Raw genomic sequence first — 22,782 nt, 5'->3', positions numbered from 1 at the left:
AGCTCCTCTTCTAACAATTTTTTGGGGCAATTCTTCTGACGACGCGTAATCATATTAGGTCCTGAGATGCAGGAAGCTGGCACCAGTTTAAGTATTTACTGGGCCGTACGCACTATCCTCTGTTTAGCGCCTTACCGGTCAGAGATGTCGGCAGTGGGCCACCGTCTAGGAACTCCAAATCCAGTTGACAGAAGGGGTAGTAGATGTTAGTCCCAGACCCTTAGCTTAGTTTGGATGACTTCGTGGGTGGGCACTTATGGTGCTTGAGAGTTGCATGAAGCTGTAACACATGGATGAACGCATTCACACAGTGAGGGTTTCCCTTTGTCCTAGGCAGTGAGTGTCAACGAGGGCGATGAATGGCACCTCAGCATGGGGAGTCCCTGATTGAGGATAGCCCATTGTCATCAGACCAAATATTCCTTTGCCAATTTGTGGTGCAATTTACCCTGTTGCGCGAGACAGATCCACAAGATTGAGCATGCCCCCACCAACCTCAATCACACTCACACTGCTCTTTCCACCTTGGACAAAGGAACACCTATGTACCCTTGTGAATGCTTTCATTGACTTACAGCTCAGGCATTCAACACCATAGTAGCCCGACTGAAAGCAGCGATAGTGTTTCGGTAGGGCGTACTCTTGTCTGTACTGTCATTAAAATAAGTCTCATATTATTCCCACTAAGCTGTTAAATGGGGTTGGCGCTCTGGCGGAGCGGCGCGACCTAATAACATCTGTGTTTATATCTTGTAACTCCTGTCCGCCTCAACTGCAAAACTGGATGGTTATGCGTTGGGGTGTGAAATGAACACGTAGGAGGTCCGTTATGTGTTCTTCATCCCTGAGGGTTTACGGAGGGCCAATAACCACTGCTCGGCAGATCTTCTGACCGTTAAAGAGTAGAGCGCTTAGCGAGAAGACGTAGTGCGGAGTATGCCGTCCCAGCTACTACCCCATCACTAGGTTGCGTAAGCCTTGCCTTGCCATCCAGGACCTATATAATATCGCGGGTACGTCAGATGTACTAAGGAATGGCCCCAAAATTGTAGACGTTCCAGTCACTCAATAGTCAGGAGGAATCGTTTTCATTTTGTCGCTATCCCCGCCACAGCAAAGCTGTACAAGAGCCCAACGTCTTTGACCCAAAAGGCCTCATTAACCCAGCTTTTGACTAACAGCTTCTAAAGACTCCAAAAGCCATTTTAAGACTGTTGATATACCGACTCTGAATAAATAATGCAAATTTGCGACCAAGGGCACTATTTACATTGAGCGCCTCCATGTTTTGTGTAACACTGCTGGACGTGGGTCACTCTCATGATACCTGGACTGATGCATTCTGTCACTTCACCTCCTACCTCTGATGTACAAATTACCTCCTTCAACTAACCTGTACCCATGCACACTGACTCTACTGGTACCACCTGGATATATAGACCTTTATTGTTTTATTTTGTATTGTCTTTATTAGTTTTGCTGTTTTTACTTTTTAGTGGCTTGAGCCTTGAACCCTTCAGTATTCAATTGAAAGCGTTGACTGTTGGTAGTTATCATAATTAGGCAGAGGGGTTTTTGTAAGTAAGTCATTTTCCACGTGTAAGAGATCTACACTCTCGTTCATCTAATTCCGTGCGCAACTGTGTACAATAGTTTGCACTATTTCTGTTCTTACATTTGGCTCTCGTCTTCATATTAAAAATAATGTGCTTTGAATCATGTTCGTGATTTAGAATGGACCTTATTATCAGTGCACCTGTTTCAAAAGGGGGTGGGACTATGGGGGCAGGCTTTTTCTGCTTGCAAACCGTAGTATCGTAGTAAGACATGCGTCGTGGAGGGTTTGAGAATACATTAAATCTATGGTTTAGGGGGTATTACCAGACAAGATATTTTGATAGTGTTATCTATGCATCACTGCATTAATAGCGAGTCAGGATTGGGAGGAAGAGATAGGAAATACGCCAGCCCCCATGGTTCTTCGGCAGAGGCACCTCTCCCTCCTCCACCTTCCCTGGTAAAGACCCTCATAACCCCGTAAACTCCTCTCCCTCGATTCCCTTTAAATCCTTCCACTCCGCGGGTAAAGACCTTCCCTCGTCCCTCCTGTACCCTCTCTCTGTCAGCTTCTCCTGGTAAGACTCCACCTTCCCTATTGGGTAAAGAACTCCTCTCCACCTTCCCTGGTAAAGACCTCTCTCCACTTCCTAGAGTAAAGACCCCTCCTCTCCCTCTTCACTCTCCCTGGGTATAAAGACTCCTCTCCTCTTCGTTCAGCCTTCCCCTGTAAAAGACCCCTCTCCCTCGTCACTGCTTTCCCTCGATAAAGGACCCCCCTCCCCTCGTCAGCCTTCCCTGCGTTAAAGACTCCTCTCCCTCGCCACACTTCCCTGGTAAAGACTCCTCTCCCTCGTCACCTTCCCTGGTAAGACCCCTCTCCCTCGTCACCCTTTCCCTGAAAGGTACTACCTCTCCCTCGTCACCTTCCCTGGTAAAGACTCCTCTCCTCGTCACTTCCTCATGTAAAGACCCCTCCCCTCGTCACCTTCCCTGTAAAGACCCTCTACCTCGTCAACTTCCTTGGAAAAACCCTCTCTCCACCTTCCCTGGTAAAAGACCCTCGCCCTCTCAGCTTCCCGGTAAAGATCCTCCCCCTCGTCACCTTCCCTGGTAAAGACCCCTCTCCTCCCCACGCTCCCTGGTAAATGACTCCTACCTCCCACTCCCCACCTTCCCTGGTAAAGACCCCTCTCCCTCGTCACCTAAGGACTGAACGTAACATCGATTGAGTTAGGCTATTACATGATACTCTAATTTTCCCTATACCCATCATGAGGTTGTTACTGTACAACCTAGCCTATGAATTAAAGTTTACAACGTAGGTGCACAGGTCGAGAGAAACATTTGACTAATCAAGATGACAGAGAGTGACACATTCAATACCTCCTTGCACACTCTTGCCTGCATCTAGCTGATCTAAGGTATAATCATTAGTCCAACAGTTGCAAATTAGTTTCTACTGGACAAATTCAGCTATGCTAATTCTTGTTAAAGAAAAAAATTAATACAAATAATAATAATTTTTCAACAGAATCGGCGGACGGAATACACCCCTGATCACACTCAAACAGTTCACTTTCATAGAAGCCACATACTGATCACTTTGCTTGTCGTATAATTCCTTCTCACATCTACGTGCTCTCCTCCTCTCACCGTTTCCCTTCGCTTGTGGACTTCAGTGAACACCACATCAGCTGTCTGTGACCATGCAAAAATTAAAATTATACAAAAAATAAAAATGTCTTAGCTTTTTAACTTTCCAAGCCAAAACTTCATATCCTGAACTCTACGCACAGCCTACATCGTTGAAACCATATTAGCTAACGTCATAGCTAGTCAACATATCTATTAGAACTAATGAGTTAGTAAACTGTTACTATCATGCAGTACAGTGTACAGTCAGCAAATAGTTTAGCAGTTACACTGGCGGGCCCCGGTGGCAATAAATTAATAAAACCAAAAGCTTACCTTGACTTGGAAGAGTTCCAGTGTTGGCTAGACTTAGCCAGCTAGCTAACATATCATCCCTCTCTGTTTGAGTAGGCTAAACTAGCTAGCTTAGTGAAAAACAAATTCAACAAAATATAGGTAGCTAGCTCTCTCGCTTCTCATTCATTTTTAAAGAAATGAATTTGTTCAAAACTGTTCAACTATTGTCTTTGAGTCAACTACTCACCACATTTTATGCACTAGTGCTAGCTAGCTGTAGCTTATGATTTCAGTACTAGATTCATTCTCTGATCCTTTGATTGGGTGGACAACATGTCAGTTCATGCTGCAAGAGCTCCGATAGGCTGGAGGACATCCTCCGGAAGTTGTCATAATTACTGTGTAAGTCTATGGAAGGGGGTGAGAACCTAGTTGAGGCTACGAGGTTTTGTATTGAAGTCAATGTACCCAGAAGAGGACGGAAGCTAGCTGGCCTCCGGCTACACCATGGTGCTACCCTACAGAGTGCTGTTGAGGCTACTGTAGACCTTCATTGCAAAACAGTGTGTATATGAATGAATATATTTCGTATAGTTTTATCTAAAAATAATAATTTTGTATTTTTATGACTGAGGAGGATGTTCCTCTCCTTCCTCCTCTGAGGAGCCTCCACTGATGTACAATATATTTTAAAAGACAGTATAGAACCTGGAACTGAAGCCAAACAGGGTGGAGGTGAGGATTAGAGATCACATGCGAACATGTCGACGGAGAGATGTTAAATCGGATGATCTCTTGTCAACACACACAGGTCAAAGGTCTTCCGGGGTCTACAGTACTGGAATGTATCAGTTTAAATCTTGAACCAGAGAAACAAAAAAATAACTGCGATAGATTGAATATGTTTCATAGGATCAGAGATATGAAATCCTAGAGGCTTGAGAGAGGGGCTCCTCGCTTAAATAGTATTTAATAAAACATTCTGCTCCAGGAATAGATGGCCGTGTGCTCGCCGCTTTCCAGCACCAATGACGGCTGGCTAGGTGAGCGAGTGTAGAAAAGAAGAACGTATTACGTAGAGTCGAAGAACGTATTACGTAGAGTAGAAGAACGTATTACGTAGAGTAGAAGAACGTATTACGTAGAGTAGAAGAACTCTGGAGGATGGGTTCATTTGAATATGATCACTGAATTCAGACAGATGTTGTCAGCAGGAGCCATTCAAAATGGGAATTCATTCGTTTGAATACAAGATATTAATTCACCGGGTAATTTAAATGCGAGTCAGAGATTGGACAGGTCATTTAACTAGAGGAAGTTGATTGGACAGGTAATCTAATTAGAAGAGAAAGACAGTCCTTAAGATCTGCTTTCTGCGTCAGAGGATACTGTGTTTGGGGTCTGTGTTTGTGTGTTCTGGGGTGACGTGTGTCCCTGTCCGTCGTTTCCCTACTCACCCTCCTGGTGTTGTCAAGGACCTTGGGGTCTGGCTGGCCGTAGTTGGGAGGGTTGGCGTAGGGGTCGTACCCCAGACGGGACAACATGGGGGCGATGACGGGCATGTCCCTCAGTATGTCCGCAGGGATCTTGCCTACCCACTTGGATAAGGCCTCCACGTTGACCGGCTTGATCACCTGGTCTGTAGACCTCTCCACCCTGCAGAGAGAGAGAAAACACCACAGTTAGCATTGTAGCGTGTCCCCCCAGAAGACCATTGACTAGCTAGCATCATTCAAGGCATCCTTGCTTGAGGTACTGGTACTCACTTATAATTGGATTAGTGAGAGTAATGAGATGGAAACCTACTTCCTGATGACCTCTGGCGAGAGAGGAAGAAAGGCTGCTTTTTGAAAGTGATCTAACAGATGAACACACACCAGCATCCTCTAAGGCACTGCTAGTTGAACAACACTTTTGTCAGACACGTTGATAGCAATGTTAGCATTGTTAAGGAATGCTGCAACATTATCCCTTGATAGCATGATGTTAGCATTAAGGAATGGTTCAACATTATCCCTTGATAGCATGATGTTAGCATTAAGGAAATGGGTTCAAACATTATCCCTTGATAGCATGATGTTAGCATGTTAAGGAATGGTTCAACATTATCCCTTGATAGCATGAGTGTTAGCATTAAGGAACGGTTCAACATATCCATACCTTGATAGCATGATGTTAGCATTTAAGGAATGGTTCAACATTATCCCTGAGAAGCATGAGTTTAGCATTAAGGAATGGTTCAACATTATCCTTGATAGCCATGATGTTAGCATTAGGAATGGCTTCAACATTATCCTCCTGATAGCATGAGTGTTAGCATTAATGGAATGGTTAACATTATCTGATAAGCATGAGTGTTAGCTGTTAAGGAATGGTTCAACATTATCCCTGATAGCATGTGTTTAGCATTTTAAGGAAGGTTTCAACATTATCCCTCGATAGCATGATGTTAGCATTAAGGAATGGTTCAACATTATCCCCTGATAGCATGATGTTGGCATTATTAAGGAATGGTTCAACATTATCCCTTGATGCATGATGTTAGCATTAAGGATGGCTCAACATTATCCCTCGATAGCATGATGTTAGCATTAAGGAATGGTTCAACATTATCCCTTGATAGCATGATGTTAGCATTAAGGAATGGTCCAACATTATCCTTGATAACATGATGTTAGCATTGTTAAGGAATGGTTCAACATTATCCCTGATAGCATGATGTTAGCATTAAGGAATGGTTCAACATTATCCTCGATAGTGTGGTTTTAGCAGTGGATCAGTGACCAGCCCTTGTTACTGCAGGCAGCTAACTGCAAACTAATTGGCTCTAACTGGGTCATGGGATACGATTGAAGATGGGCCCCACTACAGTTCTCTCCAGCTCCAGGCTTCACAGTTAATGGGTTGAATGAATGGCCCCTCCATAGAGATATGGGTTTCTTCTCTACTGTATCAGATCACGCCCCTGTCCCCATGTACGTCTGTCTCCATGCATCCCATTTCATTTAGTCCCTTTATATGAGCACGGAGGCAAGACATTAGGAATTAGGGAAGCATTACAGAGCTTTGCTGAGTGGTACTGGCCCTTTCCCCAATGACTGACAGATTTGGAGGAGCGATATTAAAAATGATCAACCATTACCTCAATCTACTCTGGGTTAAATTATTCATCATTTCTGAAATATTTAATAAGCAGGGGGGGGGGGGGGGGGCAAACTGCACGTCTGGATCCCAGTCTTTGTTCTCAGGAAAATAGAAAGTTGACAATTTTTGGATGACAATCAAGAGATTAAGTGTCAAGATGTTTGACCGTTTAAAGACGACGTGAAGGGATGAAGTGGTAATATTTTTTTTAACGTTATAGAGGACGTGAAGGGATGAAGTGTTAAGATGTACACACTGAAGGGGAAAGCGGCCACTCCACCACGAGCATACTGATTTGGCATAGCTGTGGACGACGCAGCAGGTATAAGCAGTCGTCAGTATTGTAGAGTACAAGCCTTGAAGCATTGAGCTTTAAACTGTAAAGGCACGACAAAAATTGGCATCAATTTAGCGAGTCGTTCTCCAGCGACGTAATCCATCAATTGACAGAAATACGGCATTTTTTTTAAATAATTTGCTTTACTTTTATAATGATCTGAAATATAATGACTGTTTGGTTGGGAATAGGTTACTGGGCAGTTGTTTGAGTATTTTTTGTAGCATTTACTCAACATAGAATGGGCATATAACCTGAATAGAGTTAGTGTGCAGTATATCATCAATGGATCAGCATGTCGCCATGTTGGCCACCAGAGACCTGATTAAAAACGCTGATCTATAAAAATAGAGATTGTTAGTTGAGGAGTTTAGTGGGAGGACAGGGCAAAATTCTGGGGGATAAGGAACTTGCTGAACACATTACACAGAACACAAAAACACACTCGTACAAGAATGACGCAGCGTATGCACACGTTACATGTAAGACCTGTTGTTGCAGCCAGGCATATTCTAGGAACACAGCTTGTTTTGTGACAGCCTCCACCCTGCTCCTCTTTAGAACAGACAGCCTCACCCTGCTTCTCTTGAACACAGACGCTCCACCCTGCTCCTCTTTAGAACAGACAGCCTCCACCCTGCTCCTCTTTAGAACAGACAGCCTCCACCCTGCTCCTCTTTAGAACAGACAGAGTCCACACGGAGAACAGATTACAGCAACAGCTGAGTTCTGTGTTCAGTTGACCCGGCACACAGGATCTGTGTCCCATATGGCATCTTATTCCCTATATAGTGCACTACTTTAGACCTTTAGACCAAATGGCACCTTATCGGGTGCCATTTGAGACACACAGGTGGGCTTAAGGTATGCTGGCTTAAGGTGTCAGCATACTCCGGTTCGGCTGGCTCCTAGCCTAGCTGAGCCCGGCCAGGGGTGCTGAACCCGGCCAGGGGTGCTGAACCCGGCCAGGGGCGCTGAACCCGGCCAGGGGCGCTGAACCCGGCCAGGGGCGCTGAACCCGGCCAGGGACGCTGAACCCGACTAAGGGAACTGAATGAGTGTGCTCGCATACACCCTTAAAAAACAAGGGGGGAAAAAACAAACAACGGCAATAGTACTGTTTGTCCATTTTGTGATGCCATACCTGTACACCTGTATACACTTCCTCAAAAATAGTCAGAATTTATCTCAGATAACTATGTTATTACTGTTGACATGTGTTGAGCTCTTAGTTTCACTAAGATGTTTGGTGCAGTGTTTCTCAATGGAGAAAAAAAGTGCATTACAATGAGTCCTCTCTCGTTAAATGACAACAAAGACTTTATTGAAGAATCCCTACTGTTGACCAATCACTGACGAAGGGGGCGTAGACTTCACCTCTGAACTTTGGCTTGCCTCTAGAAAGAAAATTTAAAAAAGTGTGTGTCGTGCTCGAACAGCCGGAAAGAAAATGACATATGCACGAAGTCTTCCCAAACAGTTTGGGTTGGGAAGCACGCGGATGCCTTTAGAGTGGGGTAGGGAGAGATGGGGGCAGCACGTGGATGCCTTTAGAGTGGGGTAGGGAGAGATGGGGGCAGCACGCGGATGCCTTTAGAGTGGGGTAGGGAGAGATGGAAAGAGGGCAGCACGCGGGAATCGCTTAGAGTGGGGTCAGGGAGAGATGGGGGCAGCACGCGGAGCCTTTAGAGTGGGTTAGAGGAGAGATGGAAAGGGGCCAGCCACGCGGATGCCTTTAGAGTGGGGTAGGGAGAGATGGGGGCAGCACCGTGGAATGCTTTAGAGTGGGGTAGGGAGAGATGGAAGGGGGCAAGCACGCGAGCCCTTTAGAGTGGGGTAGGGAGAGATGGAAAGGGCAGCACGCGGATGCCTTTAGAGTGGGGTAGGGAGAGATGAAAGGGCAGCACGCGGATGCCTTTAGAGTGGGGTAGGGAGAGTGGAAAGAGGGGCAGCACGCGGATGCCTTTAGAGTGGGGTAGGGAGAGATGCGAAGGGGCAGCACGCGGATGCCTTTAGAGTGGGGTAGGGAGAGATGGAAAGGGGGCAGCACGCGGATGCCTTTAGAGTGGGGTAGGGACGAGATGGGGGGGCAGCACGCGGATGCCTTTAGAGTGGGGTAGCGGAGAGGATGGAAGAGGGCAGCACGCGATGCCTTTAGAGTGGGGTAGGGAGAGATGGAAAGAGGGCAGCACGCGGAGCCTTTAGAGTGGGGTAGGGAGAGATGGAGAAGAGGGCAGCACGCGGATGCCTTTAAGTGGGGTAGGAGAGAATGGAAAGGGGCAGCACGTGGATGCCTTTAGAGTGGGGTAGGAGAGATGGAAAGAGGGCAGCCCGATGCGCTTTAGAGTGGGGTAGGGAGAGATGGAAGAGGGCAGCACGCGATGGCCTTTAGAGTGGGGTAGGGAGAGATGGAGGCAGCACGCGGAGGCCTTTAGAGTGGGGTAGGGAGAGATGGAAGGGGCAGCGCGGATGCCTTTAGAGTGGGGTAGGGAGAGATGGAAAGGGGGCAGCACGCGGATGCCTTTAGAGTGGGGTAGGGAGAGATGGAAAGGGGGCAGCACGCGGATGCCTTTAGAGTGGGGGGGAGAGATGGGGGCAGCACGCGGATCCTTAGAGGGGTAGGGAGAGATGAAAGGGCAGCACGCGGATGCCTTTAGAGTGGGGTAGGGAGAGATGGAAAGAGGGCAGCACGGGAGCCTTTAGAGTGGGGTAGGGAGAGATGGAAAGAGGGCAGCACGCGGATGCCTTTAGAGTGGGGTAGGGAGAGAAAGAGGGCAGCACCGGAGGCCTTTAGAGTGGGGTAGGAGAAGATGGAAAGGGGCACCACGTGGATGCCTTTAGAGTGGGGTAGGGATAGATGCAAAGGGGGCAGCACGCGGATGCCTTTAGAGGGGGTAGGGAGAGATGGAAGAGGGCAGCACGGGATGCCTTTAGAGTGGGGTAGGGAGAGATGAAGGGGCAGCACGCGGAGCCTTTAGAGTGGGGTAGAGGAGAGATGGAAAGAGGGCAGCACGCGGATGCCTTTAGAGTGGGGTAGGGAGAGATGGAAGAAGAGGAGGCAGCACGTGGATGCCCTTTAAGTGGGGTAGGGAGAGATGGAAAGGGGGCAGCACGCGGATGCCTTTAGAGTGGGGTAGGGAGAGATGGAAAGAGGGGCACACGCGAGGCCCTTTAGAGTGGGGTAGGGAGAGATGGAGGGGCAGCACGCGGAGGCCTTTAGAGTGGGGTAGGAGAGATGGAAGAGGCAGCACGCGGATGCCTTTAGAGTGGGGTAGGGAGAGATGGAAAGGGGGCAGCACGCGGAGGGCCTTTAGAGTGGGGTAGGGAGATGGAAAGAGGGCTCACGTGGAGGCTCCTTTAGAGTGGGGCTAGGGAGAGATGGAAAGAGGGCAGCACGCGGATGCCTTTAGAGTGGGAGTAGGGGAGAGATGGGGGCCAGACACGGGAGGCCTTTAGAGTGGGGTAGGGAGAGATGGAAAGAGGCAGCACCGCGGATGCCTTTAGAGTGGGGTAGGGAGAGATGAAAGGGGCAGCACGCGGATGCCTTTAGAGTGGGGTAGGGAGAGATGGAAAGGGGGCAGCACGCGATGCTTTAGAGTGGCGGGGTAGGGAGAGAATGGGGGCAGCACGCGGATGCCTTTAGAGTGGGGTAGGGAAGATAGAAAGAGGCAGCAACGCGGATCCCTTTAGAGTGGGGTAGGGAGAGATGACAAAGGGCAGCACGTGGATGCCTTTAGAGGGGAGGGAGAATGGAAAGAGGGCAAGCCCGCGATGCCTTTAGAGTGGGGTAGGAGAGATGGAGGGCACGCACGCGGATGCCTTTAGAGTGGGGTAGGGAGAGATGGAAAGAGGGCAGCACGCGGATGCCTTTAGAGTGGGTAGGGAGAGATGGAGGCAGCACGCGGAGGCCTTTAGGAGTGGGGTAGGGAGAGATGGAAAGAGGGCAGCACGCGGATGCCTTTAGAGTGGGGTAGGGAGAGATGGAAAGAGGAGCACGCGGAGCCTTTAGGTGGGGTAGGAGAGATGGAAAGAGGAGCCACGCGGAGGCCTTTAGAGTGGGTAGGGAGAGATGGAAAGGGGCAGCACGCGGATGCCTTTAGAGTGGGGTAGGGAGAGATGGAAGAGGGGCAGCACGCGATGCCTTTAGAGTGGGTAGGGAGAGATGGAAAGGGGAGCAACCGCGGATGCCTTTAGAGTGGTAGGGAGAGAGGATGGGGCAGCACGCGGATGCCTTTAGAGTGGGGTAGGGAGAGATGGAAAGAGGCAGCACGCGGATGCCTTTAGAGTGGGGTAGGGAGAGATGGAAAGAGGGCAGCACGGATGGCTTTAGAGTGGGTAGGGAGAGATGGAAAGGGGGCAGCACGCGGATGCCTTTAGAGTGGGGAGGGAGAGAATGGGCGCAGCACGCGGATGCCTTTAGAGTGGGGTAGGGAGAGATAGAAAGGGGCAGCACGCGGATCCTTTAGAGTCGGGTAGGGAGAGATGGAAGAGGGCAGCACGTGATTGCCTTAGAGTGCGGTAGGGAGAGAGATGGAAGGGGCAGCACGCGGATGCCTTTAGAGTGGGTAGGGAGAGATGGAAAGAGGGCAGCACGCGGATGCCTTTAGAGTGGGTAGGGAGAGAATGGAAAGAGGCAGCACGCGGAGGCCTTTAGAGGGGTAGGAGAGATGGAAAGGGGCGAGCACGCGGATGCCTTTAGAGTGGGGTAGGGAGAGATGGGGGCAGCACGTGATGCCTTTAGAGTGGGGTAGGGAGAGATGGAAAGAGGGCAGCACGCGGATGCGCTTTAGAAGTGGGGTAGGAGAGATGGGAAAGGGGGCAGCACGCGGATGGCTTTTAGAGTGGGGTAGGAGAGATGGAAAGGGGCAGCACGCGGAGCCTTTAAGAGTGGGGTAGGGAGAGATGGAAGGGGGCAGCACGCGGATGCCTTTTAGAGTGGGTAGGGAGAGATGGAGAAGGGGGCAGCACGCGGATGCCTTTAGAGTGGGGTAGGGAGAGCATGGAAAGGGGGCAGCACGCGGAGTGCCTTTAGAGTGGGGTAGGAGAGATGGGGGGCAGCACGCGGATGCCTTTAGAGTGGGGTAGGGAGAGATAGAAAGAGGGCAGCACGCGGATGCCTTTAGAGTGGGGTAGGGAGAGATGGAAAGAGGGCAGCACGTGGATGCCTTTAGAGTGGGGTAGGGAGAGATGGAAAGGGAGCAGCACGCGGATGCCTTTAGAGGGGTAGGGAGAGATGGGGGCAGCACGCGGAGGCCTTTAGAGTGGGTTAGGGAGAGATGGAAAGAGGGCAGCACGTGGATGCCTTTAGTAGGGTAGGGAGAGATGAAAAGGGGGCAGCACCGCGGATGCCTTTAGAGTGGGGTTAGGGAGAGATGGAAAGAGGGCAGCACGCGGATGCCTTCAGAGTGGTGCGTAGGAGAGATGGGGGGCAGCACGCGGAGCCTTTAGAGTGGGGTAGGGAGAGATGGAAAGAGGCAGTCACGCGAGGCTTAGAGTGGGGTAGGGAGAGATGGAAGGGAGGCACGGCGGATGCCTTTTAGAGTGGGGTAGGGAAGAGATGGAAGCGGGCAGCACGCGGATGCCTTTAGAGTGGGGTAGGGGAGGATGAAGAGGCAGCACGCGATGCCTTTAGAGATGTAGGGAGAGATGGAAAGAGGGCAGCACCGGAATGCCTTTAGAGTGGGGTAGGGAGAGATGGAAAGAGGGCAGCACGTCGGATGCCTATTAGAGTGGGGTAGGGAGAGAGTGGAAAGGGGCAGCACGCGGATGCCTTTAGAGTGGGGTGGGAGAGATGGAAAGGGGGCAAGCACGCGGATCCTTTAGAGTGGGGTAGGGATGAGATGGGGGCAGCACGCGGATGCCTTTAGAGTGGGGTAGGGAGAGATGGAGGCAGCACGGGAGCGGGAGTCGCCTTTAGAGTGGGTAGGGAAGAGATGGAAAGAGGGCAGCCACGCGGACAGCTTTAGAGTGGCGGTAGCGGAAGAGCATTGGAAAGAGGGCAGCACCGCGGAGGCCTTTGAGTGTGGTAGGAGAGATGGAACAGGGCGGGTGAGCGCACCGACTGGGGAGGCCCGGGCTTTAAGTGGGTGTAGGAGAGATGGAAAGGGGCAGCACGCGGATGCCTTTAGAGTGGGGGTAGGGAGAGATGGAAAAGCGGGGCAGCACGCGGATGCCTTTTAGAGTGGGTAGGAGAGATGGAAAGGGGGCAGCACGCGGATGCCTTAGAGTGGGTAGGGAGAGATGGGGCAGCACGCGGATGCCTTTTAGAGTGGGTAGGGAGAGATAGAAAGAGGGCAGCACGCGGATGCCTTTAGAGTGGGGTAGGGAGAGATGGAAAGAGGGCAGCCGTGGATGCCTTTAGAGTGGGGTAGGAGAGAGGAGAGCGGTGCCTGAATGGAGGGAGAGAGGGCAGCAACCCAGGATGCCTTTAGAGTGGGGTAGGAGAGATGGAAGAGGGCAGCACGCGTGGATGCCCTTAGAGTGGGGTAGGGAGAGATGGAAAGAGGGCAGCCAACGCGATGCCTTTAGAGTGGGCGGTAGGAGAGATGGAAAGAGGGCAGCACGCGGATTGCCTTTAGAGGGGTAGGGAGAGATGGGGCAGCACGCGGAGGCCTCTTAGACGTGGGGTAGGAAGAGATGAAAGAGGCAGCACGGCGAGGCCTTTAGAGTGGGTAGGGAGAGATGGGAAGAGGGCAGCCACGGATGCCTTTTAGAGTGGGTAGGAAGAGATGGACAAGGGCAGCACCGTGATGCCTTTAGAGTGGGTAGGGAAGATGGAAAGGGGGCAAGCACGCGGATGTCCTTTAGAGTGGGGTAGGGAGAGTGGAGGGCAGCACGCGGATGCCTTTAGAGTGGGGTAGGAGAGATGGAAGGGGGCAGCACGCGGATGCCTTTAGAGTGGGTAGGGAGAGATGGGGGCAGCACGCGGATGCCTTTAGAGTGGGGTAGGGAGAGATGGAAAGAGGGCAGCACGCGGATGCCTTTAGAGTGGGGTAGGGAGAGATGGGGGCTCTACCTTTAACTCTGCATTATACAGCTGGGCCTCTCCACAGCCTCTCCTCTCTGTGTGGTGTGTGTGTGTGTGTGTGTGTGTGTGTGGTGTGGTGTGTGTGTCCAAGACGAATCTGCCTGCCACACAATATCCTTCCTGCCAGCAGCGGGGAAGATTCATACAAATACCAAGAAGTGGAGAGCAACGCCTAGCCTTGATTCAAATTCAGCAGGAGAGCGGAGGGCCAACCCTAGCCTTGATTCAAAATTCAGCAGGAGAGCGGAAGGGCCAACCCAAGCCTTGATTCAAATTCAGCAGGAAGCGGAGGGCCAACCCTAGCCTTGATCAAATTCAGCAGGAGAGCGAGGCCAACCTAGCCTTGATTCAAATTCAGCAGGAGAGCGGACGGCCAACCATAGCCTTGATTCAATATCAGCAGAGAGCGGAGGGCCAACCCTAGCCTTGATTCAAATTCAGCAGGAGAGCGGGGGCCAACCCTAGCCTTGATTCAATTCAGCAGGAGAGCGCGGAGCCAACCTATCCTTGATTAAAATCAGCAGAGCGGAGAAGCCAATCCCTATCGTCTTGATTCAAATTCAGCAGGAGACCAACCCTATCCTTGATTCCAATTCGCATGAGAGCCAACCCCTACTTGATTCAAATTCAGCAGGAGAGCCAACCCTATCCTTGGAACACTATTCCCTATGTGGTGCACTACTTTTGAGAGCTCTCACTCACACACACACACACACACAGTCCATTAACTTCTGACTTCCCTCAGGTCTCTCTGCATTCCAGTCCTGCACTACTACATTACACCTCGATAATGCCTGACAATTCACTTCACAAATCCATTTACTTTGGGAATGCAAGCTTTACCACTGTAGAACTAGGATATGTCTCAAATGGTAACCTATCCCCTTATATATAGTGCTCTGGTCCAAATGTAGTCCACTATATAGGGATCCATTTAGAGCACAGCCTTTACAGGGTCTACTGCATGATTAATAGACAACTGCTTTTGTTCATCTCTGGAGGAAGAAGGGAGGACTATATTACTGTTTCTGAAAGAGCGAGAGAGAGAGAGAGAAACCACAGTTAGCAAAGGGGTTAGCATTGTAGCGTGTCCCCCACAGAAAACCATTGACTAGCTAGCATCATTCAAGGCCATCCAAAAACGAGCCTTCCTTTTTCCCTTGCTTGAGGTACTAAGGGAGGCTGAAGTCGAAAACCCTCATGTGGGCCGGAGAGAGAGAGAGAGACAGAGAGAGAGAGAGAGAGGGGGAGGGGGTGTAGGCCTAGGAACGTTGAATGTTTAGAGGTTCACAGCATAAACAGATACAAACAGGCTGTGAGAAACAAACGTGACTCATTCTGACCAGAGAGAGAGAAAGATATCTGCTTGTACTTGGTATCTCCAGTAGAGGTTCATGGGTAAAAGCACTGGGGAAGCCAATCCAGGAACAAAAATGCCATATTACAACCTGTGTAGTGATAACTGTGTTGTTTTGTTCTGTAACCTGTTAGTTCATATGTCTTGACAACGTGATTTAAAGGCCGAGACAATAAGAGACACAGTAGCAGAATAAATTCAACTACACCTTTGTTTCATCACAAAACCGGAGAGCCAACATCTGTCCGGTGAAGTCCACAAAGCATTTAACAAAACATGTTACATGACCTACAGCATAATGATAAGATAACAAGGTAATGTTTTCCACACATTTCAACCTCCACTATTCCAGCACCATTTCAACAAGATCAAATCCCGTATGTCGAATACAGTGACAAATAAAAGACACCAAAAAACTATTTGGTCCAATCAATGTAAGCTAAATATGAAGTGGCTATCCATGTTACTGATCTGTGTGTGTGTGTTGTGTTGTGTTTTGCAAGTAGAAAAAAAACATGTTGACCCACCCTACTGGTAGGGAAACAGTAATACCATCCTCCTCTCATTCACATTGACTAAACAGTCTACAACTGTGTCATACAGTACAGACTTTTAGTTTTTGTGGTCCCTGGCTAAAATACCTGCTCGCTAGCCTTATTTCCATTCATGGTCAACGTTAGCTAGTTAACATTAGCCTTCTACATCTAGCTACATATTGAACATCCATCCTCTCAGGTCAGATGCACAACAATGTATGAATTAATGGTTGGATCAGAGTTGCCGTTATAATCATTGGCCAGTATGGATAAGTAAATAAAACCACAAGTCCAAATCCCTATCTCCATCCATGGCTAAATTACGAAAGGGTCAATTTTAGCTAGCTAGCTAGTCACTGGGAAGTCAACACAACGAGATGCAGCAATGCAAGTTGTTTCTGTCAATTATATATTTATCTTGATGCGATGTGATAGGAGTGAAGACAAATCCAAACTGGCTTCCCTTGACACTTTTTTGATGTGCCCAGACCATTCACAGTTGAGCTCACTCAGATTAGCTCAACGCTGATTGGCTATTATGTTAAAAAAAAAAAATATTAATATATATTATGGGAGGCCAAATGCTCTCTGGCTTCCATTGCATTCAATGCTACGGGCAGCAACAATGTCATACTCTGTTTGACCAGACAGCATCAGATAGATGGGCTACACATACAGAGACAGAGGGGTGCTGTTTCGCTCGCTCTGAATGCTTTCTCAGGTGAGATACGTTCAGCCTGAATTGAAGGAAAATTATGAAACACAGAGAGACAAAATATATTTTCGGGGGGGGGACACATTTTTAGGCGGGGGAAGCCTGGCATCCATGAATACACAGCACTGGGTATCTCATGAACAGATTGGAGAATGGAAACCTCCACTAATAAACTAAATTGTGAAAAATGCCTGAGATAAAAGAAGAGTCCCTGCCTCGTCTCCTTAGTAATGTCCGCTACACTGTCAAGACAACTTCCCGGTATGTCACGAACAGATTAACCTAGCAAATAAATACATTTTGAGAAATGACAAGGAAAGTGAGTCTCTTCCTTCTCTCCTCGGTGATGTCAGTTAGCTACGCTGTTAAGACGACCACAACAATTACATGCATTCCGAGAAACGACAAATAAAGAAAAAGAAAAAGAGTCTCTGCTGCGTTGTCAGCTAGCTACACTGTAAAAGTAGGTCGCATCTGGAGGACTACTTCTGGTTGTTGCCACGGCCACCAAACTGGGGAGGAGCTACTGCTTATCCGGTATGTTTACAGTACAGTCTGGCCTCCTGTGTCAGCGCACGTACACACACACAAAAAATATATAATAAATAAATATTATATATATAATATATAAATATTATTTATGTATTATATATATATATTTCACACACAGTGTACTAGTCAAAAGTTTGGACACAACTACTCATTCAAGATTTTTTACTACATACTAATGATGTAGTAACCCAAAAAGTGTTTTATATTTGAGATTCTTCAAAGTAACTATCCTTCGCCTTGATGACAGCTTTGCACATTCTTGGCATTCTCTCAACCAGCTTCCTGAGAAATTATTTTCCAACAGTCTTGAAGGAGTTCCCACATATGCTGAGCACTTGTAGCTGCTTTTCCTTCACTGTGGTCCAACTCATCCCAAACCATCTCAAATGGGTTGAGGTCAGGTGATTGTGGAGGCCAGGTCATCTGATGCAGCACTCAATCACTCTCCTCGGTCAAATAGCCCTTACACAGCCTGGAAGTGTGTTTTTGGGTCATTGTCCTGCTGAAAAACAAATGAGTCCCACTAAGCACAAACCAGATGGGATGGCATATCGCTGCAGAATGCTGTGGTAGCCATGCTGGTTAAGCGTGCCTTGAAATATAAACAAATCACTGACAGTGTCACCAGCAAATCACCCCCACACCATCACACCTCCATGCTTCATGGTGGGAACCACACATGTGGAGATCATCCGTTCACCTACTCTGCATTTCACAAAGACACGGCGGTTGGAACCAAAAATCTCTCATTTGGACTCATCAGACCAAAGGACAGATTTCCACCGGTCTAATGTCCATTGCTCGTGTTTCTTAGTTTCTTTGCAGCAATTCGACCATGAAGGCCCGATTCACGCAGTTTCCTCTGAACAGTTGATGTTGAGATGTGTCTTTTACTTGAACTCTGTGAAGCATTTATTTGGGCTGCAATTTGAGGCTGTTAACTCTGGGGCTCTGCAGCAGAGGTAACTCTGGGTCTTCCTTTCCTGTGGCGGTCCTCATGAGAGCCAGTTTCATCATAGTGCTTGATAGTTTTTGCGACTGCACTTGAAGAGACTTTAAAAGTTCTTGAAATGTTCTGTATTGACTGATCTTCATGTCTTAAAGTAATGATGGACTGTCGTTTCTCTTTGCTTATTTGAGCTGTTCTTGCCATAATATGGACTTGGTCTTTTACCAAATAGGGATGTCTTCTGTATACCACCTCTGCCTTGTCACAACACAACTGATTGGATCAAATGTATTAAGAAGGAAAGAAATTCCACAAATTAACTTTTAACAGGGCACACCTTTTAATTGAAATACATTCCAGGTGACTACCTCATGAATGTGGTTGAGAGAATGCCAAGAGTGTGCAAAGCTGTCATCAAGGCAAAGGGTGGCTACTTTGAAGAATCTCAAATATATTTAGATTTGTTTAACACTTGTTTGGTTACTACATGATTCCATATGTGTTATTTAATAGTTTTTATGTCACTATTATTCTACAATGTAGAAAATAGTAAAAATAAAGAAAAACCCTGGAATGAGTAGGTGTGTCCAAACTTTATGACTAGTACTGTATATTTAATATAGGCATGAATATTGAACAATACATTAACATTCTTCAAGGTGGCATCCTAATGGCATCAGCGCGAGAGAAAAGCATGAATATTGAACAGGAAATCAACATTCTTCAAGGTGGCATCTGCAGCTGCTCCAAATAGATTCAAAAATATATTTTTTTAACTGAAAAAAAGCTTTCGGCCTCGACGACCTCCAAGAGAAAGATGAACAAGGAGTTGTGTATAAGAGAGGAAAAGTATAGACGCGTGTTTTGTTTGTCACTGTTGTCGTCATAAACTGACCTTTCACCCCCTCACCCACTTGTCCTGGTTCACCTCCTCACCCCCTTGTCCTGGTCCACCTCCTCACCGCACCTCGTAACCTGCCACTCCTCACCCCTTCTTTTTCCGGTCCACCCCTCAGCACCCCTTTCCTGGGTCCACCTCCTCACCCCTTTCCGGTGCACTCCCACACCATAGTCCTTCCTCCTCACCCCCTATGTCCATGTTCACCTCCTCACCCCCTTCCTGGTTCACTCCTCACCCCCTTGTTCCTGGTTCACCTCCTCACCCCTCCTGGTTCAACCTCTCTCACCCCTTCAGCCCCTGCCTGGACACTCCTCACCCCTAGTCCTGTTCACCTCCTCTCCCCTGTCCTGGAATTCACCTCCTCACCCCCTGCCAGTCACCTCCTCAACCCCTTGTCCTATTCACCTTCCTCACCCCCCTTGTCCTGGTTCACCTCCTCACCCCTGTCCTAGTTCACTCCTCACCCCCGTCCTAGTTCACCTCCTCACCCCTTCTAGTTCACCTCCTCACCCCTTGTCCTAGTTCACCTCCCTCACCCCCTTGTCCTGTGTCACCTCCTCACCCCTTGTCCATTGCACCTCCTCACCCCTTGTCCTGTTCACCTCCTCACCCCTTGTCCAGGGTTCATCCTCATCACCCGCCTTGTCCTGGTTCACCTCCTCACCCCCTTGTCCTATGTCACCTCCCTCACCCCGCTCGTCTAGATTCACCTCCTCACCCCATTGTCCTAGTGTCACCTCCTCACCCCTCCTGTCCTCTTCCACCTCTTCACCCCCTTGTCCTGGTCACCTCCTCACCCCTTCCCTTCACCTCTCACCCCTTGCCTAGTTCACTCCTCCCCCCTTGTCCTAGTTCACCTCGCTCACCCCCTATCCTAGTTCACCTCCTCACCCCCTTGTCCTAGTTCACCTCCTCACCCCTTTCCTAGTCACCCTCCCCCCTTTTCCTAGTTCACCCCTCACCCCCCTAATTTTCTCAGTTCACCATCCTCACCCCCTTGTCCTAGTTCACCTCCTCACCCCCTTGTCCTAGTTCAAGAGAGCACGCGAGAGAAAGCACTAGGAAAGCACTAGGTCTCTGGTCCCCGTCCTAGCCCTTCCTTCCCTAAATCAGCCATGTTATTGATGGTAATGGGGCAGAGACAGAGGGGGGCTGAGAGCCCAGCCCACTACAGTACAGATGGAGACCTGCTGCAAACCAAAGGGTCTGAGAGAATACGTGCGCAAGCGCCCGTGCACGGTTTTAGTAGGTAAAGATAGAGGCGCTCTGCCCGGTGACAGGGACGCTGGAGTGCAGTACTACTGAAGGGTGGGGGCCTGGTGTTGAGGGTGCAGTAGTACTGAAGGGTGGGGGTCTGGTGTTGAGGGTGCAGTACTACTGAAGGGTGTGTGTGTGTTTAGTCAGACTCAGAAAGCAAGCAGAAGGCTGGGCACTGATAGGTAGGAACGGAGCTTGTGGTCCTCTGTGGCAAAGTTGGGTTATGGGTTCAACTCCCACAGGAATCTCATAAAACAAACAAAATGTATGTAGTCACTGCACTGCTCTGTCAGTCACTGCTCTGTCAGTCACTGCTCTGTCAGTCACTGCTCTGTCAGTCACTGCTCTGTCAGTCACTGCTCTGTCAGTCACTGCTCTGTCAGTCACTGCTCTGTCAAGGATGACAATACAACGGTGTGTGATTTCCTGTTTGCGTGAAGCAAAGTATGAGCCAGGAAACGTTCAGAACCGTTGTTGTTGTTGTTGTATGCAAATCGCACAGCATTTAGACGTCTCCGCTAAGCCCTGCAACTTGCAACAATTAAAGTCCAACAAGCATAAATTAAAGACGAAGACAGACAGAAATTCAATCAATTTCCATTGAAATGTGAATAGTGAGGATCATTGTTTTGAGGTAGAATATTAGACGATACCCCCCTTTGGTAGTGCAAATATAATATAATTTGTCGTCCTTCCTGAGGACGCACCAGAAAATGCCTGGTTTGTCCTGGTACAGCAAAACTGGCTTCGCAGTCGTTTTCTAAGCTCAGGGCAAAGATACTAATCCTGTTGAGACTTGTGCTGTTTACTGAAAGCCCTATTCTTCATATTTTACAGTCCCCGTCTCTCCTTTATGGCCACATGGCTGTGTATGTTATCTCGTCACTGCTGCCTGTCTTCAGCTGTGTCCAGAGGGCTCTGGTTAAGGTCTCATTTTATTCATACTTGATGGTAATCAATGTGCTGAGGGGTGGTGTGTGTGTGCAGTGGGAGGCTGTCTGTCTGGCTCTTTGACAGAGACAGACAAACAGACAGACAGACAGACAGAGAGCCCGACAGAGAGAAAGAGAGCCCGACAGACAGACAGAGGGCCCGACAGACAGACAGAGGGCCCGACAGACAGACAGAGGGCCCGACAGACAGAGAGCCTGACACAGCTCTTGTCTATCCATCCCTCTCTCATCCCACCTCTTTCTGTCTCTCCATCCCTCTCTCATTCCACCTCTCTGTGGGTTACTGTCTCTCCAGGGCTCGTGTTGTACCAGTCGTAACAGGGGAAGGGTCAAGAGTACACAGCTCACAATCTCTCCCCAGAATAACAACAAATAAAAACTGGCTACACCGTGTCTGCCTTTCTACATCGCTACAGTGAGAGCATTCCTAAGAGATATGGAGAGGAGGGCTTAACAAAGACATTTGGCCTCTTCTGGAACACTCCAGAACACTCCAGAACACTCCAGAACACTCTCCAAGGCCCTTACGGTCTGGTAAGGAGGTGGAACTCCTCACTGTGCCTTCACGTAGCAGCTCACCCCTTCAGTGTTCCATGGCTGGAGATTGAAGGGTACTCCTGTATCTCCCATAGTGGAACAGCTGGATTAGGATCAAGGCTAGAAACCACTAGAGCATGGGCACTTTGATTGGGTGGGGGTGGGCGGGCACAAAACATTTGAAATCATCATGAGGGGCAGCAGTGGGTCTGCTACTCACATATGCAGTCAGAGTTGGCCATATTGTTTTAGGGGGCCCTGAGCAACATTTTTTGGGGGGCCACCTGAAACAATTGCAGTTTTATTACTCATTTCATGCTAATTCTTCACCTTTTTGTCATAAGGTGGAGAGAAATGTCTGCAGTTTTTAAATATGATATCCGAGTAACAGTATAATGAGGACAATAGTTGACCAAGTTAAGTATTGTATCATGTTTGTATTTGTTACAGAGAACCACAAAATTGGGGAATACTCTCTCGTTTCAACCTCGAGTCTGTTTTTGAGGAAGTGCAACAGATGTTTGAGTCTGGCCCTGATCGGGGGTGATCACTTCAGTGCCGTCTCAGAGAGGAGTCAATATGGAGCCAACCAGGAAGTCAGACAGACACCTGGGGGGTAAACAATGGAGGGATGAGAAGAGAAAACAAACGCACCACAGAACAGATCCCCCTTCTATCTACATATCTTCACACAGCATGTAGGTTCTCTAGGAAATGTTCTGGACCCGCTTTAAACAAATTAACCTTAATAATTAAGCCTTTTTTTTTATACCATTATAAGAAAATATAGGACATTCATTAGTAAATGCCATGCTATTCTCTGGATTTAAAAGGGTGCAGATATCTGGCTGGTTGTATCCCAAATGCCACTCTATTTACGATGCAGTAAACTAATTTTGACCAGGGCCCCATACGGTTCTCATCACAAGCAGTGCACTACATAGTGAATAAGGTGCCATTTAGGACGCAAGCCCATCTGTCTCGGGTCTTCTCATGACCTTACCTTGGGTTACCCGTCTAGTGGAGAG

The 22,782-nt window shown here is 48.6% G+C and overlaps 1 protein-coding gene across 1 annotated transcript in view; it reads right to left on the bottom strand.

Moving 5' to 3' along the window:
- Positions 1-2,642: 2,642 nt before the first annotated feature.
- Positions 2,643-22,782, bottom strand: part of LOC112074598 (protein-tyrosine sulfotransferase 1-like) — a 73,166-nt gene continuing 53,026 nt past the window's right edge. The window contains 2 exon segments of the mRNA XM_070440592.1: positions 2,643-2,680; positions 2,717-5,145. Of these exon segments, the coding sequence (XP_070296693.1) occupies positions 4,794-5,145 (352 nt within the window). The 3' untranslated portion in view covers positions 2,643-2,680; positions 2,717-4,793.

This window comes from Salvelinus sp. IW2-2015, unplaced genomic scaffold (assembly GCF_002910315.2).
Source record: "Salvelinus sp. IW2-2015 unplaced genomic scaffold, ASM291031v2 Un_scaffold2704, whole genome shotgun sequence".
Classification (NCBI taxonomy): Eukaryota; Metazoa; Chordata; class Actinopteri; order Salmoniformes; family Salmonidae; genus Salvelinus; species Salvelinus sp. IW2-2015.
The sequence above is the reverse complement of the archived record's forward strand: the minus strand, read 5'-3'. Positions and strand labels throughout refer to the sequence as shown.